This window comes from Lagopus muta, chromosome W (genome assembly GCF_023343835.1).
Source record: "Lagopus muta isolate bLagMut1 chromosome W, bLagMut1 primary, whole genome shotgun sequence".
In the NCBI taxonomy this organism is placed as follows: domain Eukaryota; kingdom Metazoa; phylum Chordata; class Aves; order Galliformes; family Phasianidae; genus Lagopus; species Lagopus muta.
In genome coordinates, this window is record NC_064471.1 from 6,528,865 (window position 1) to 6,544,752 (window position 15,888).

The 15,888-nt window shown below is 46.5% G+C and overlaps 3 protein-coding genes across 10 annotated transcripts in view; 2 read left to right on the forward strand and 1 right to left on the reverse strand.

The window, feature by feature from the left end:
* LOC125686462 (uncharacterized) overlaps nt 1-8,982 on the forward strand; it is a 221,273-nt gene extending 212,291 nt beyond the window's left edge. For both annotated transcript variants that reach the window (XM_048930454.1, XM_048930453.1), the window contains exon 3: nt 6,817-8,982. In XM_048930454.1, the coding sequence (XP_048786411.1) occupies nt 6,899-8,056 (1,158 nt within the window). In that variant the 5' untranslated portion in view covers nt 6,817-6,898 and the 3' untranslated portion in view covers nt 8,057-8,982. The remainder of the gene's footprint in view (nt 1-6,816) is intronic.
* Nucleotides 1-15,888, reverse strand: part of LOC125686461 (mesoderm induction early response protein 3-like) — a 296,480-nt gene that overhangs the window by 41,689 nt on the left and 238,903 nt on the right. The window lies entirely within an intron of this gene.
* LOC125686464 (uncharacterized) overlaps nt 1-15,888 on the forward strand; it is a 91,334-nt gene that overhangs the window by 11,469 nt on the left and 63,977 nt on the right. The gene's annotated exons all lie outside the window — the stretch shown is intronic.

The window sequence follows — 15,888 nt, forward strand, 5'->3', positions numbered from 1 at the left end:
GGACCAGGAGTATTTTTAACTACTGGCAATAATAATGCTCCCTGGTCCTCAACACAGACGGCTACCTATTGGGCAGGTGATCTCAACCCTTTAGAAAGGGGAGATCCTCTTGCCATTACTAGAACAGTTGATCAGTTAGTAGAGAGTGTTCAAAAGGCTGCCTGCCTCCAAATGATGTATGACAGAAAGCTGCAGCCGTACCATGTGTCACCTATGATGATGCCTGTTGATCCTGAGAGGATGACCCCTTTAATTAGGGGACTTCCAGAGTCGTTAAAACCTGTAGGTATACAACTGCAAGGAAAAATACAGATAATGCCTTGTCATGGAGTTAACTAGATCAATCTATGCCCATGACAGGGGGGCAGTAGGCTCTGCCCCCCCCCCCCCCCCCCCCCCCCCCGGCCCCACAAAGTGGGAAGGGAAAGGGAAAAGGGATAGGGAGATGGGAGCTGGGCTCAAGGAAGGAAAAAAAAACAGCAGCAACGATCTATGGAGGAAAATTTATTTTACTAACTATGATATCGGAATGCAAGATAACACAATATAATACAATCTAATTGAAATTGAGACTAATAAATCAATTAAAATAGGAGAGAGAGAGTTCCTGAGACCGAGTCAAACCTGAAAAGCTTGAAACGGCTAGGAAAGCACCCTCCAGCACTCACTGCCAGGCAATAAGTGACCACCCCACCTGGAAGGGCCAGATCCCATGACTTCCGTGATGTATAGGGATAGGTACCTGGAATTGGAGCATTAACACTTTAACTCCCAGTGTACTACATGATGTTTTGATGTGGAATACTGAAAACCAAAAAACACAAAACCATGACGTGCCTCAGGGAGAGGGAGCCTGGACAGCGTTAGAAGGAACTGTAACCTCTAACCATCTGCAATCGGGATACAAAGTGTGGATGTGGGGGAGGTCACTCAAGAGTTAATAAACTGCAGCCGAGGACTACCCTCACCATTAGACCAGAGACAAATGGAGTAAGGCGTGCAGTGGTCAATCCGAACCCTCCCCTACCCAATGTGAAACACAGTGGATTTAAAGTGGTCTCATTTTCAGTGAAACCAAGTTGGCGAAATATAGATCTGAAACGTAATAGCTTCTGGATGCTGGGCTGGATGATGGGCATTCCATGAGAACTTATGGATGGATTGTGTACAGACAGGTTACAGAAATTAGTTAATTGGTGGCTGAAACAAAGTTTGAAAAGAGTGACACTCCACCACAGTAAAACTAATGCCTTCGCTCCTCTCAAGTGAGTGGGGGTGGGGGGGTGAGGTTGGATGCACATTAGAAAGCTCACAACAAAAGGAAACGATCTGTTAATCACATGCATTGTTGAACTTTAATTGATCCCAGTAACATTTCTGGTAGATACAGAAGCACAAATTTCTGCTATTAAGACAGAGGATGCTGATCATGCTGTTGTGACCCTATCTCACAGAAAAATGTTTGTAGCACATGCCATGGGAGGCATGCACTCTCAAGCCATGGCAACAGTGGAACTGCGATTGCCTGAGAGGAACTAGCACAAGAAATCTCCATGGTTGTGGGAAAATATCCTCTTAATTTGTTAGGGTTAGTTATCTTGAAGGGTAGAAGCTGAACAGACGACCAGGGAGGGAGCTGGGTGTTCGGCACCCCTACTCTAGACATTCACCTGTTGCAGGTCGTGTCCCCACTCCCCCCCTCCCACTTGACTACTGTTAAGCCTTATCCTTTACCCCTGGGGGCACGTAGTGGTGTTAACCCAGTACTAGCAGAATTAAAGGAATAGGGAATTGTAATACTCACTCACTCCCCTTTTAACTCTCCTGTGTGGCCTGTCAGAAAACCAAATGGCAAATGGAGATTGACTATTGATTACCACAGGCTAAATGCTAACACAGGGCCACTAACTGTGGCTGTACCTAACATTTCTGAATTGATGGCAGATCATCCGGGAGCCAGCTCACCCTATCATGGCCTCTATTGATGTTAAGGACATGTTCTTTATGGTTCCCCTGCATCCGGATGACCAGCTCCATTTTGCTTTTACGTGGGAGGATTAGCAATATATCTTCACCTGCCTCCCTCAGGGGTATAAACTCTCTCCAACTTTGGCTCACCGTGCATTGGTGCAAAAGCTTGAACAGATTTCCCTGGAGGAAGGAGTTAAGATTTACCAATACACTGATGATATCCTCATAGGAGGAGATCAGTTGGTAGCAGTTAAGACAACTCATGACAGAATAATAAAGCATTAGAATGACCTGGGTTTGACTATTCCTCCAGATAAAATTCAGTCTCCAGCTGCTGAAGTAAAATTTTTGAGTATCTGGTGGAAGGGCAGTAAGGCCTACATTCCACGGGATACCCTCTCAGCCTTGGACCAACTTAAAATGCCAGAAAACAAAAAGGAATGACAACATGCTCTTGGACTTTTGGTATTTTGGAGAAAACACATCCCCAATTTTTCTATTATTGCCCATCCACTGTATGACTTATTGCGGAAGGAAATGTCATAGGAATGGACTCCAGTTCACAAAGAAGCTCTGCAGCTTCTAATTTTTGAAGCTATCACCCACCAGTCCTTAGGTCCTATCCATCCCTCTGACCCTGTACAGATAGAATGGCGATTTGCTGTCACGGAGTTGACTAGATCAATCTATGTCCGTGACAGGGGCAAGAAGCCTCTGCCCTCCCCCCCACCCCAGTCTCACAAAAATGGGAAGGAAGGAAGGGAGGAAAAGAACAGCGGCAACAATCCATGGAGGAAAACTTATTTTACTATAATACTGGAATACAAAATAACACAATATAATACAATTTAATTGAAATTGAGATTAATAAATCAGACAAGATGAGAGACAGAGTTCCCGGGACCGAGTCAAACCTGAAAAGCTTGGAACAGCTAGGAAAGCACCCTCCAGCACCCACTGCAAGGCAGCAAGAGAGCGCCCCAACCAACCTGGAAGGGCCAGATTCTGTGACTTCTGTAATGTACAGGGATAGGTACCTGGAATTGGGGCATTAACACTTTAGTGCCCCGTACACTACATGATGTTTTGATGTGGAATACTGAAACCCAAAAAACAAAAAACATAGAACCATGACATTTGCTCAGTCAGGATTGTTCATACATCTCTGGCAAAAGGGTCCAGAAGGTCCTATTAGACTTACTGGATTTTATTCCCGTAGCCTCAAAGATGCGGAGAAGCAATACTCTTAGCTGGAGAAGGGGCTGTTTGTCATTAGCCTGTCCCTGTGGGAAGCTGAGTGGACCATATGACAACAGCCTATAGTACTGAGAGGCCCATTTAAGGTTATCAAGTCTGTAATGTCTGGCACCCCTCCTCCTGATGGGGTGGCACAGTGTGCTTCTGTCTGAAAGCAGCACGCTCAAATTGAACATTATTGTAATAGCTTTACAGTCTCAGAAGGTGCTCCAAAGACACTTGCTATACAGGATAATATACAGGATAATATTCCCTCTGCCACTAATACTGATCTTCCAACCTTGTGATTCTATGATTCTATGATCTGGCAAAAAGACAAGTGGCAGGAGATTCTTGCTATTGCCAAACAAGGCCAATTTTCTGTTGCATGGGTCGCATCCCACCAAGATGGGGCTCCTGCAAGTCAGTGGAACAATAAAGCAGATGAACCAACCAGGATTGCCCCATCGTAACAGGGAAAAACAGACAGTGACACCTGGGAGAGACTTCTGGAATGGTTACATGTAAAAAGAGGGCATACTGGTACTCTTGATCTCTACCATGAGGCCCAAGCCTGTGGCTGGCCTGTTACCAGGGAACAATGTTGCACTTGCATTTCTGCTTGTGACCTATGCTGCACATGCCTGGACAGATACCCCTTACAGGATGTCCCTCTCCATTTAAGGGAGGGAAAGCACATGTGGGAAACATGACAAATTGATTACATTGTCCCTTTCCGCAAATCCGAAAGCAAACAGCATGTGTTGGTAAAGGTAGAAGTAGTCTCTGGCCTATTACAAGCTGAATCTTTCCCTCGAGCAACAGGGGAACACACTATAAAGGTTCTAAAAAAATGGTTTAGCATTCCTCCAAAACCCAATTCCATCCAATCAGACAATGGCTCCCATTTCACCTCAGGAGTAGTACAAGAATGGGCCAGAGAGGAAGGCATTCATTGGATCTTTCATACTCCCTACTACCTCCAAGCTTTTTGTGGAAAGATCCAATGGCCTCCTTAAAAAATTTCTGAAACCAGAAAAACCCAATTGGACCGCTCGCACCTCTGATACAGTCAGAAGAGTCAATGATCGCTGTGGAATTTATGGCTGTCCTCAATTTAATGCCTTCTGTCCCAAGGCCCCACCACTCTTGCCCATTACTCTTGATCTATATGCAAATAAGCTAGGAGAACCCTCTTACTTCCCTGGCCAACTTGTGTTGGTTGACTTGCCTAATGTGGGGCCAGTTCCCCTAAAGCTAATGAAATCTCTTAAATAAATATACTTGGAAGGCTAAGGATGCCCAGGAAAAGGAATATAAAATCAACACTTGCTGGATTATTCCCTCATTTTGACCATATTAACAAAGCCCAAAGGGTAAAGTTGATATCTTATTCTTTTTTTACAGAAGACCCCCAAGGGACCTTGATTGAACACAGTCCGACAACTGACCTTAATCATTGGTGCTTTGGGGATTATCTTGCAACATTTGTGCACGATGTCATTTTTGTCATTATGGTACACAGTATGTGTTGCAACTCCTATAACAATCAGTTATCCCTCCTGTATGGGAGCTATTGAATGACAGCCTGAACCTTTGATTGATCACCTCAGGCAAGCAATGAGTCAGCCATAGGAGCATAGGTGAAGGCAATTCACCTGTGTGACCAGAAGGAGTGGAGCCTGGCTCTACCTCTCCTAGACACAATTTGAGGGCTGACTGCCACTGAGGAAGGACCTCCTCTGGAGATTGCTTCTCTTGGAGTTTTTTCTGTAAGCCCAAGACATAGGTAAGCTTCTCTATTTCCAATTATCACTTTCCAACATGATAATCTTTCTAGCTCTATGCTCCGTAAAAACTAGCCTAACCACTCTGTATATATGTTGATTATACACAGCCAAATCACTCTGTATATTTGTTGATTATATACCCCCTGAGACTCTGGGGATGGGGGAGTTGGTATATGTATGGGAACTGCTGAGTCACGACCTGAACCTCTGATTGATCACCTGAGGCAAGCCATGAGCCTGCCAGAGGAGCACAGGTGAAGGCAATTCACCTGTGCTGCTGGAAGGGGGGGAGCCAGGCTCCACCCCTCCTAGACCTATTTAAGAGCTGGCTACCAGCAATTCTGGTCTCAGGTTTGGCACGGAGCAGAAGAAAGATACAGTATGATTGTGTCATGGTTCTATTTTTTTTTTTTTTTGGTTTTTTGTTTTTGGGTTTCAGTATTCCACATCAAAACATCATGTAGTGTACGGGGCATTAAAGTGTCACTGCCCCAATCCCAGGTACCTATCCCTGTACATTACAGTAGTCACGGGATCTGGCCCTTCCGGGTGGGGGGGGCGCTCTCTTGCTGCCTTGCAGTGGGTGCTGGAGGGTGCTTTCCTAGCCGTTCCAAGCTTTTCAGGTTTGACTCTGTCCCAGGAACTCTCTCTCTCTCATCTTGTCTGATTTATTAATCTCAATTTCAATTAAATTGTATTATATTGTGTTATCTTGTATTCCAATATTATAGTAAAATAAGTTTTCCTCCATAGATTGTTGCCGCTGCTCTTTTCCTCCCTTCCTTCCTTCCCATTTTTGTGGGACTGGGGTGGGGGGGGGAGGGCAGAGGCCTGTCGCCCCTGTCACGGACATAGATTGATATGGTCAACTCCGTGACAGATTTTTGGCGCCCAACGTGGGGCACGACTGCTTTTTAGCTTTTAGAACGAATCTCTTTTTCTCTCTGCTCTTAGAGAGCTTCGTTAGGGAGCATTATCAGTAGTTCAGGTTTCTGTGCTGGAAAACCTGACCTTGAAAGATTAGGCGTACTGCCAGTGTTCTGGGATATTTGTAAACTTCGAGCACTACTTAGTCTGGGTAGTGCCTTTTCTTTCTTTCTTTCTTTTTTTCCCTCCTCTTGTTAGCTTCAATTGGTTAACCCCTTTTTAGCAAGCACCAGTGATGAACCCACTCGTTATCGTGGGGGTGCTGGGTAAAGGATTTAAAGCAATGGTGTTACTCACAACCTACTGGCCAATAATCCATCTCACACTTGTGTGTTGTGGAATTGCATTCATATATAACTACCTAAGGGCACTGATGGAAACACCTATGTTTTACCTACTTGCAATGTGGTATGATTTGAATTTTGACATTTACATCCCAGAAGGAATGGCTAATTTCACAAACAGCTACATCCAAAATGGAGTAGCTAATTTTACAAACAACACAATGTTCAGACCAGTCTCTGGGTTTTCTTCTCGGTTTGTCAAACGTTGTACAAATACTGAATTAATACTCATGTTGTTGTTCGCGTCATCAATTCTCCTGAATGTACTCCAACGCATTTGTAATAAGGAGTCTCCTCCAAAACCAGAGAATGATGACTGGCAGGGAATATGGAGAGGTTTAGGAAAGGTTTTAGAAGCATGGGGACCCGCAGTGTCATGGGATTTTACTCTTGAATACCTGTGGGATCCTGAGAAACTAAGCCAGTATTTGAGTCAGGGACTATGCGGCTTACATAAATCTAAGGAGGTACAACTTATTTGGGGTTTGGCTTGTGCTTACCATGCCCTATATAATACCATTCTGGAGAGAGAGAGTTTCCGAGCTGAGGTTCAAGCCAAAGGGGAAAATCCCCAAGTCAAATCTAATCAATCACAGGAGACACCAGTAACAATACCAGTTGCTCCTGTGGATGGCAAGAAATGGAAACGAGTGTCTTGAACGAAAAAGAGAAGAAGAGGAGGAGGAGGAGAAGGAAGATCCAGGCGAGGGGCCCTCCTCAGAACCACCACCATCGCAAAAGGCAAAAGGGAAAATTAAGAGACATGCAGAAGAGAGTGATGAAGAGGAAGTCTCTATTACTACTCGCCGGCCTCTAAAGGTGACTGAAATCCAAGGTTCAAGAAAGGAGTTTACACGGCGCCCGAATGAAACTCTTGATTCCTGGTTGGTTCGCTGTTGGGACAGTGAGGCCCATAGCCTGTCTCTGGATGGTAATGAAGCTCGCCAACTAGGTGCCATTGCCAGAGATCCAGCTATTGATAGAGGAATTAGTCGAGTTTCGGATGAGGCTGCCTCCCTCTGGGAACGAGTGTTAACACCCGTGAAGAAAAAGTATCCCTTCAAAAATGGCTTGAAGATTGCGATGAAGAAATGGGATACAGTTGAAAAGGGTATCCAGTATTTGAGGGAAATAGGCGTGGTGGAAATGTTGTATGACCCTAACTTTGTTCCTAACCACCCACAACAAAACCGCGACCCTGAAAAAGTGAGGACAACGCCTGAGATATGGCAAAAAATCGTGACAACAGCGCCAGACAAATATGCCGCTACACTAACGTCAGCATGTGACAGATACCAGGAACAACAGAGAACACCCTTAATTTATGAATTAATTGTTACGCTCCAAAACTACGAACAATTGCTGTCCCCAATTCATGCTGCCGTGGCTACTATATCAAAAATGACGGAGCAAGTGTCTCAACTGATTAACCGTGACAAGCCTGTAGCAGTATCAGAGACGCTTGATGAAGATCAGGATAATCAAAAGAGTCTAATGAAGGAGATGAAGGAGATGAAGGAGATGATGCGAGCCCACCTAACTATAGACGATGAACATTCCTTCTCACATGCACCATCAAAGATCTCAGCTGTTAGAGGCAGACGCTCTCCGGCTCAAGTAAGGGATAATACACTGCGAATTACCTTATGGTATTACCTACGTGACCATGGAGAAGACATGAGGAAGTGGCACGGTCAACCTACTCCTGTACTACGAGCCCGGGTGAGAGAATTACAAGGCAGATCAACCACCAGTGCAGTTGCTTCAGTTACCACAGGTAATGAATAGAGCAGCCAAGGCCCTCAGTCGGGGGGGGAAAGGGATAATAGAGTATATTGGACTGTGTGGATTCGATGGCCTGGCACATCAGAACCACTGAAATATAAAGCCCTGGTGGACACTGGTGCACAGTGCACTCTGATGCCCTCGAGTCATGAAGGGACAGAATCAATCCATATTTCTATAGTAACCGGGGGCTCTCAAGAATTGACTGTGTTGGAGGCTGAGATAAGCCTCACTGGTAAGGACTGGCAAAAACATCCTATTGTGATGGGCCCAGGGGCTCCATGTATACTAGGTATTGATTATCTCAGAAGGGGGCATTTTAAGGATCCTAAGGGGTATCGATGGGCCTTTGGAATAGCTGCTGTGGACACAGACAACATTAAGCAGTTGTCTGTTTTGCCTGGCCTGTCAGGAGATCCGTCTGTTGTGGGGCTGCTGCGAGTAAAAGAGCAACAGGTACCGATTGCTACAAAAACGGTGCACAGGCGGCAGTACCGCACCAACAGGGATTCTTTGCTCCCCATTCATAAGTTGATTTGTCAACTAGAGAGCCAGGGAGTGATCAGCAAAACTCACTCGCCTTTTAACAGCCCCATATGGCCAGTGCGTAAAGCCAGTGGAGAATGGAGGCTGACGGTGGACTACCGTGGCCTGAATGAAGTCACACCCCCACTGAGTGCTGCTGTGCCGGACATGTTAGAACTCCAGTATGAACTGGAGTCAAAAGCGGCCAAATGGTATGCCACCATTGACATTGCTAATGCCTTCTTTTCCATTCCTTTGGCCAAAGAATGTAAGCCACAGTTTGCTTTCACATGGAGGGGCATTCAGTATACCTGGAACCGTTTGCCCCAGGGGTGGAAACACAGCCCGACCATTTGCCATGGGTTGATCCAAACTGTATTGGAACAGGGCAGTGCTCCTGAGCACCTGCAGTACATTGATGACATCATTGTGTGGGACGATACAGCAGAAGAAGTCTTCACAAAAGGAGGGAGAATTATCAAAATTCTTCTGAGGGCTGGTTTTGCTATTAAGCGAAGCAAAGTGAAAGGACCTGCCCAGGAGATTCAGTTCCTAGTTATAAAGTGGCAAGATGGCCGTCGTCACATCCCGACAGATGTGATCGACAAAATCACTGCTATGTCTCCACCCACTAGCAAAAGAGAGACACAATCTTTTCTGGGTGCAGTGGGCTTTTGGAGAATGCATGTTCCAAACTACAGTCCCATTGTAAGCCCCCTTTATTATGTGACGCGAATGAGAAATTAGTTTACATGGGGCCCTGAGGAGCAGCAGGCTTTTGAACAGATTAAACAGGAGATAGCCCGTGCTGTGGCCCTATGGCCAGTACAGACGGGACAGGGTATAAAGAACATCCTCTATACTGCTGCTGGAGAGAATGGTCCCACTTGGAGTTTGTGGCAAAGAGCCTCAGGAGAGACCCAAGGCTGACCCCTGGGATTCTGGAGTTGAGCGTACAGGGGGTCAGAAGAGGGCTACACTCCAACTGAGAAGGAGATCTTAGCCGCTTATGAGGGGGTTCAAGCTGCTTCCAAAGTAGTCGGTACTGAAACACAGCTCCTTCTGGCACCTCGACTGCCAGTGCTGAACTGGGTGTTCAAGGGACAGGTTCCCTCCACCCATCATGCTACTTATTCCACTTGGAGTAAGTGGATTGCACTGATTACACAACGAGCACGGATGGGGAACCTCAGCCGTCCAGGAATCCTAGAAGTCATCATGGACTGGCCTGAAGGTAAAAAGTTTGGAACACCACCAGCAGAAGAAGTATCACGTGCTAAAGAGGCCCCACCATACAATGAACTACCAGAGAATGAAAAAACATGTGCCCTGTTCACAGATGGATCGTGTCGTATTGTGGGAAAGCATCGCAGATGGAAATCTGCTGTGTGGAGCCCCACACGACAAGTAGCAGAGGCCACTGAAGGGAAAGGCGAATCTAGCCAATTTGCAGAGGTAAAGGCTGTCCAACTGGCCTTAGATGTTGCTGAACGGGAGAGGTGGCCAATGCTCTATCTTTACACTGACTCGTGGATGGTAGCAAATGCCTTATGGGGGTGGTTACAGCAGTGGGAGCAAAATAACTGGCAAAGAAGGGGTAAACCTATTTGGGCTGCTGAACTGTGGAAAGACATTGCTGCCCGAACAAAGAATATGGTTGTAAAGGTGCGCCATGTAGATGCTCATGTGCCCAAGAGTCGGGCTACTGAAGAACAGCAAAATAACCATCAAGTAGATCGAGCTGCCAGAATTGAGGTGGCTCAAATAGACCTGGACTGGCAGAACAAGGGTGAATTATTTCTAGCTCGATGGGCCCATGAGACCTCAGGCCATCAAGGAAGAGATGCAACATACAAATGGGCTAGAGACCGAGGGGTGGACTTAACTATGGATGCCATTGCACAGGTTATTCATGACTGTGAAACATGTGCCATCATCAAACAAGCCAAGAGGATGAAACCTCTGTGGGAGGAAGGGCGATGGCAAAAGTATAAATATGGGGTGGCATGGCAGGTTGATTTTATTACCTTGCCATGATCTCGCAATGGTAAGCATTATGTGCTTACTATGGTGGAGGCAACCACTGGGTGGCTTGAAGCATATCCAGTACCCCATGCTACCGCCCGAAACACCATACTTGGTCTCGAGAAACAAGTCCTGTGGCGACATGGCACCCCAGAAAGAATTGAGTCGGATAATGGGACTCATTTCAAAAATTCTCTTGTAAATACTTGGGCCAAAGATCATGGCATTCAGTGGATTTACCATATTCCCTATCATGCACCAGCCTCTGGTAAAATTGAACGATACAATGGTTTGTTAAAAACGATGCTAAAAGCACTGGGTGGTGGAACATTTAAGCACTGGGAGAAGTATTTGGCAGAAGCCACCTGGTTAGTCAATACCAGAGGATCTATCAATCGTGATGGTCCTAATCAATCCAGTTCCCTACATACCGTAGAGGGAGATAAAGTCCCTGTTGTACATGTAAAGAACATGTTAGGAAAGACAGTTTGGGTTCTTCCAGCTTCTGGAAAGGGCAAGCCTCTCCGTGGTACAGTTTTTGCCCAGGGACCAGGATCCACTTGGTGGATAATGCAGAAGAATGGGGATGTCCAATGTGTACCACAAGGAAACTTGATGCCGGGGGAGTGCAGTCAGTAATTCTATGTGTGTATATATATATATATATAGCCATGTGTGAGTAATGCATTTTAATCATTTTTTGTTTGTTTGTATGTATGTATATATATTTTAAGCATGATGTAACGATGTAGAATAAGGGGTGGAATGTCATGGTTCTATGTTTTTTTTGTTTTTGTTTTTTGTTTTTGGGATTCAGTATTCCACATGAAAACATCATGTAGTGTACGGGGCATTAAAGTGTCACTGCCCCAATCCCAGGTACCTATCCCTGTACATTACAGAAGTCACGGGATCTGGCCCTTCCGGGTGGGGGGGGGCGCTCTCTTGCTGCCTTGCAGTGGGTGCTGGAGGGTGCTTTCCTAGCCGTTCCAAGCTTTTCAGGTTTGACTCGGTCCCGGGAACTCTCTCTCTCTCATCTTGTCTGTTTTATTAATCTCAATTTCAATTAAATTGTATTATATTGTGTTATCTTGTATTCCAATATTATAGTAAAATAAGTTTTCCTCCATAGATTGTTGCCGCTGCTCTTTTCCTCCCTTCCTTCCTTCCCATTTTTTGTGGGACTGGGGTGGGGGGAGGAGGGCTGCCCCTGACACGGACATAGATTGATCTGGTCAACTCCGTGACAGATTGAAAGACAGTTATTGTCTGCCTATTCAGCATTACAGGCAGTAGAGCCAATAACTCAAACAGCTGCAGTTATAGTCAAGACCACTCTGCCAATTCAGGGGTGGGTGAAAGATCTGACCCACCTTCCTAAGGCAGGGGTGGCCCAAGCAGAAACAGTGGCACGATGGGACGCCTATCTCAGCCAAAGGAGCAGTCTGTCTTCATCACCCTTGAAAGAAGAACTCCAGAAGATCGTAGGCCCAGTGACGTATCACAGTGATGCACCAAAAGAAATACTGGTTGCTCCACCAGAGAAGAGTCCCGTTCAGGAGGGAAAATGTCCTATCCTGAAGATGCCTGGTACACAGATGGGTCCAGCAAGGGCAACCCGAGCAAGTGGAGAGCAATAGCATACCATACTTCCACCGAGACAATCTGGTTTGAAGAAGGGGATGGTCAGAGCAGCCAATGAGCAGAACTGCGGGCCGTGTGGATGGTTATAACCAAGGAACCCGGTGATGGTAGCCTGAACATCTGCACAGATAGTTGGGCTGTGTACCGGGGGCTCACTCTTTGGATTGCACAGTGGGCCACCCAGGAATGGACTATCCACGCCCGACCGATCTGGGGCAAAGACATGTGGTTAGATATATGGAATACGGTCAAACACAGGACTGTACGTGTCTACCATGTTTCTGGTCATCAGCCCCTACAGTCACCGGGAAACGATGAAGCCGACACATTGGCCCGAGTTCGATGGATTGAGAATTCACCATCTGAGAACATCGCCCGCTGGTTACATCAGAAGCTACGGCATGCTGGACAAAAGACAATGTGGGCAGCTGCTAAAGCATGGGGACTGCCCATACAACTATCTGATATCGTCCAGGCATGCCAGGATTGCGACGCTTGCTCCAAGATGAGACCGAGATCGTTGCCCGAAACAACAGCCCATCTTGCTAGGGGACACAATCCTCTCCAGCGATGGCAGGTCGATTACATCGGGCCCCTTCCTCGTTCCGAAGGGGCAAGATACGCCCTGACCTGTGTCAACACTGCAAGTGGGCTGCTGCAGGCCTATCCAGTACCGAAAGCAAACCAGGTATATACCATCAAGGCACTCACTAAACTGATGTCTGCCTATGGGACACCTCAAGTCATCGAGAGCGACCAAGGGACTCATTTTACTGGTGCAACGATACAGCGCTGGGCAGAAGAAAATAACATCGAATGGCGATTCCACCTGCCATATAATCCAACGGGGGCAGGCCTCATCGAACGTTATAATTATATTCTTAAGGCTGCCCTGAAGACAGACTCCCAGTCCTTGCAGGGGTGGACAAAAAGACTGTATGAAACCCTGCGGGACCTGAATGAAAGACCTCGAGATGGCAGACCCAGTGCCCTGAGAATGTTGCAGACGACATGGGCCACCCCCCCTGCTTAGGATCCAAATTACGGGCACTGATCATCAGGTAAGACCCCAGATTGGTAATGAAAATAATCTTCTGCTCCTTGCCCCTGAAAACTTAGAGCCGGGTACCCATAAAATAAAATGGCCCTGGAAGGTGCAGGTAGGACCCAAGTGGTGTGGCCTACTTGCACCTTGGGGGAGACTATTGGAGGTGGGAGGCTCAGTAGTCCCTCCAGTAATAGGTACATGGCCGACTGATATTGTGGTCAACACTCCGATCTTTATTGCTAAAGGGACCCCCATCATGTCCCTGTGGCAGATCAGGACACCTCCTTTGGTGCCTGATATCGTTATGCAGCCGCAGATATCCGGCCAAAAGGTGTGGTACAGGCGGCCAGGACGTGCCCCAGTACAAGCGGAAGTGTTGACCCAAGACAGAACTACAGCCTGTATCTTGCCCTGGAGAGCAGACCTTCCCCTCCTGGTACCTGTAAAACATCTGTATTACTCCCCGTGAGTCTGTGAGCCTTCAGGACCAGTGGAAGGAACAAAATGCCATCAAGCGTTCCAGTGTTGCTGTCAGATCACGTACAACACCCGGTGATGGTCTGCATGGGACTGATGGAACATAGAACGGACCTGCACCTCAGGACCTCATGCCTCCAGTCACATCATCGAGCACTGGCCCACAGAAGAATATAGACATCCACTAATCATCACTTGTCTTGAACTGTACCAACATACGTTGCGATAAAATTGTATAAGCGTCGCGATATTCCGGATCTCTGTATTAGGGAAAGCTTACCCTTTTGTTAACCTGATCATTGGTTCACGCCGTGAAGGGGTGGAGTGTATGGGAACTGCTGAGTCACGGCCTGAACCTCTGATTGATCACCTGAGGCGAGCCACGAGTCAGCCAGAGGAGCACAGGTTAAGGCAATTCACCTGTGCTACTGGAAGGGGGGGGAGCCTGGCTCCACCCCTCCTGGACCTATTTAAGAGCTGGCTACCAGAGGGGAAGGATCTTTTCTGGAGATCCCTCTTTTGGTGTTTTCCGGTGAGCTCAACCGAAAGGTAAGCTCTTCCACTTATTCTCTTTTTGTTATTGTTGTCTGCTTTGCCTTACTCTCTTGATTGTATTGTGATTATAACATCCTGATATCTATTGATTATACACAATTATGTTGTGATTATAACATCTTGGTTATACAACATCGAATGGCGATTCCACCTGCCATATAATCCAACGGGGGCAGGTCTCATTGAACATTATAATGGTATCCTTAAGGCTGCCCTGAAGACAGACTCCCAGTCCCTGCAGTGGTGGACAAAAAGACCGTATGAAACCCTGCGGGACCTGAATGAAAGACCTCGAGATGGCAGACCTAGTGCCCTGAGAATGTTGCAGATGTCATGGGCCACCCTGCTTAGGATCCATATTACGGGTACTGATCATCAGGTAAGACCCCAGATTGGTAACTGCATGGGAACTGCTGAGTCATGGCCTGTACCTCTGATTGATCACCTGAGGCGAGCCACAAGTTAGCCAGAGGAGCACAGGTGAAGGCAATTCACCTGTGCTGCTGGAAGGGGGGGAAGCCAGGCTCCACCTCTCCTAGACCTATTTAAGAGCTGGCTACCAGTGGGGAAGGGTCTTGTCTGGTGTTTCCTTCTGGTGTTTTGTGGTGAGTCTAACTAAGGGTAAGTCTTCTATTTATTCTCTTTTGTTATCGCAGAATCACAGAATTGTAGGGGTTGGTGGGGACCTCCAGTGATCATTGTGTCCAACCCCCCTGCCAAAGCATAATCTTCTTTGCCTGGCTCTCTTGATTATGTTGTGATTGTAACATCTTGATATCCATTGATTATATACTTGGCAAGCCAGGCAGGCCAAATATATTCAAACTAACATTATGTCTTTTCCTTGGGTTTTCTCTGAATGGGTTGTGGGGGATTACAATACTTCTCTAGAGTAAATGATTCCAGGGCAGATCCCAGGATTTGAGGGATCCCCTTATTATGAGTTAGCAGTAATCGCTGAAAAATGGGGTCTCTTACATGTTATGGGCAATATCTCCCCATATCGCATGGCGGACTGTTTTCGAGAACTTAACAAGGATGAGCTCATCACTAAAGAAAGACAACTGGTTGTCACCACGGTGGCATGGCCACTATGAAGTGCCTTAAATCATGCGGATATAAGAAATAATACTTTAGATACTGAAAATCAGCTTTTGAAAGACTGCGTTGAAAAGCTGGAGCACAAACTTGGCGTTTTAACAGGGAAGAAGCCAATTCTACATCTTCCCGTAGGCCATGTTCGTAACATTTCAATAAATGATGACCAGACTCGTGAATCATCAGACTTGGTTGATCAGGCAAGCAACAAATCAAAATCAGATCTTGAATATCTAATTCTAACTGATTCACCACAAGTCCGTCTTGTTGTAACCCAGAAAACAAATGTACAGGACAGACCGGCAGGGGTGCCGCCTGATTAGTGGCCCCCTGCCCAGACTCATTTACATGTAATGGCCCAGCCATACACAGTGACAGAATTGATGGACTTAGTACAGCGATTTTGGCAGAAGCCTAGAGAAAGTGTGCCGGCTTGGTTATTGAGACTGTGGGATTCTGGGGC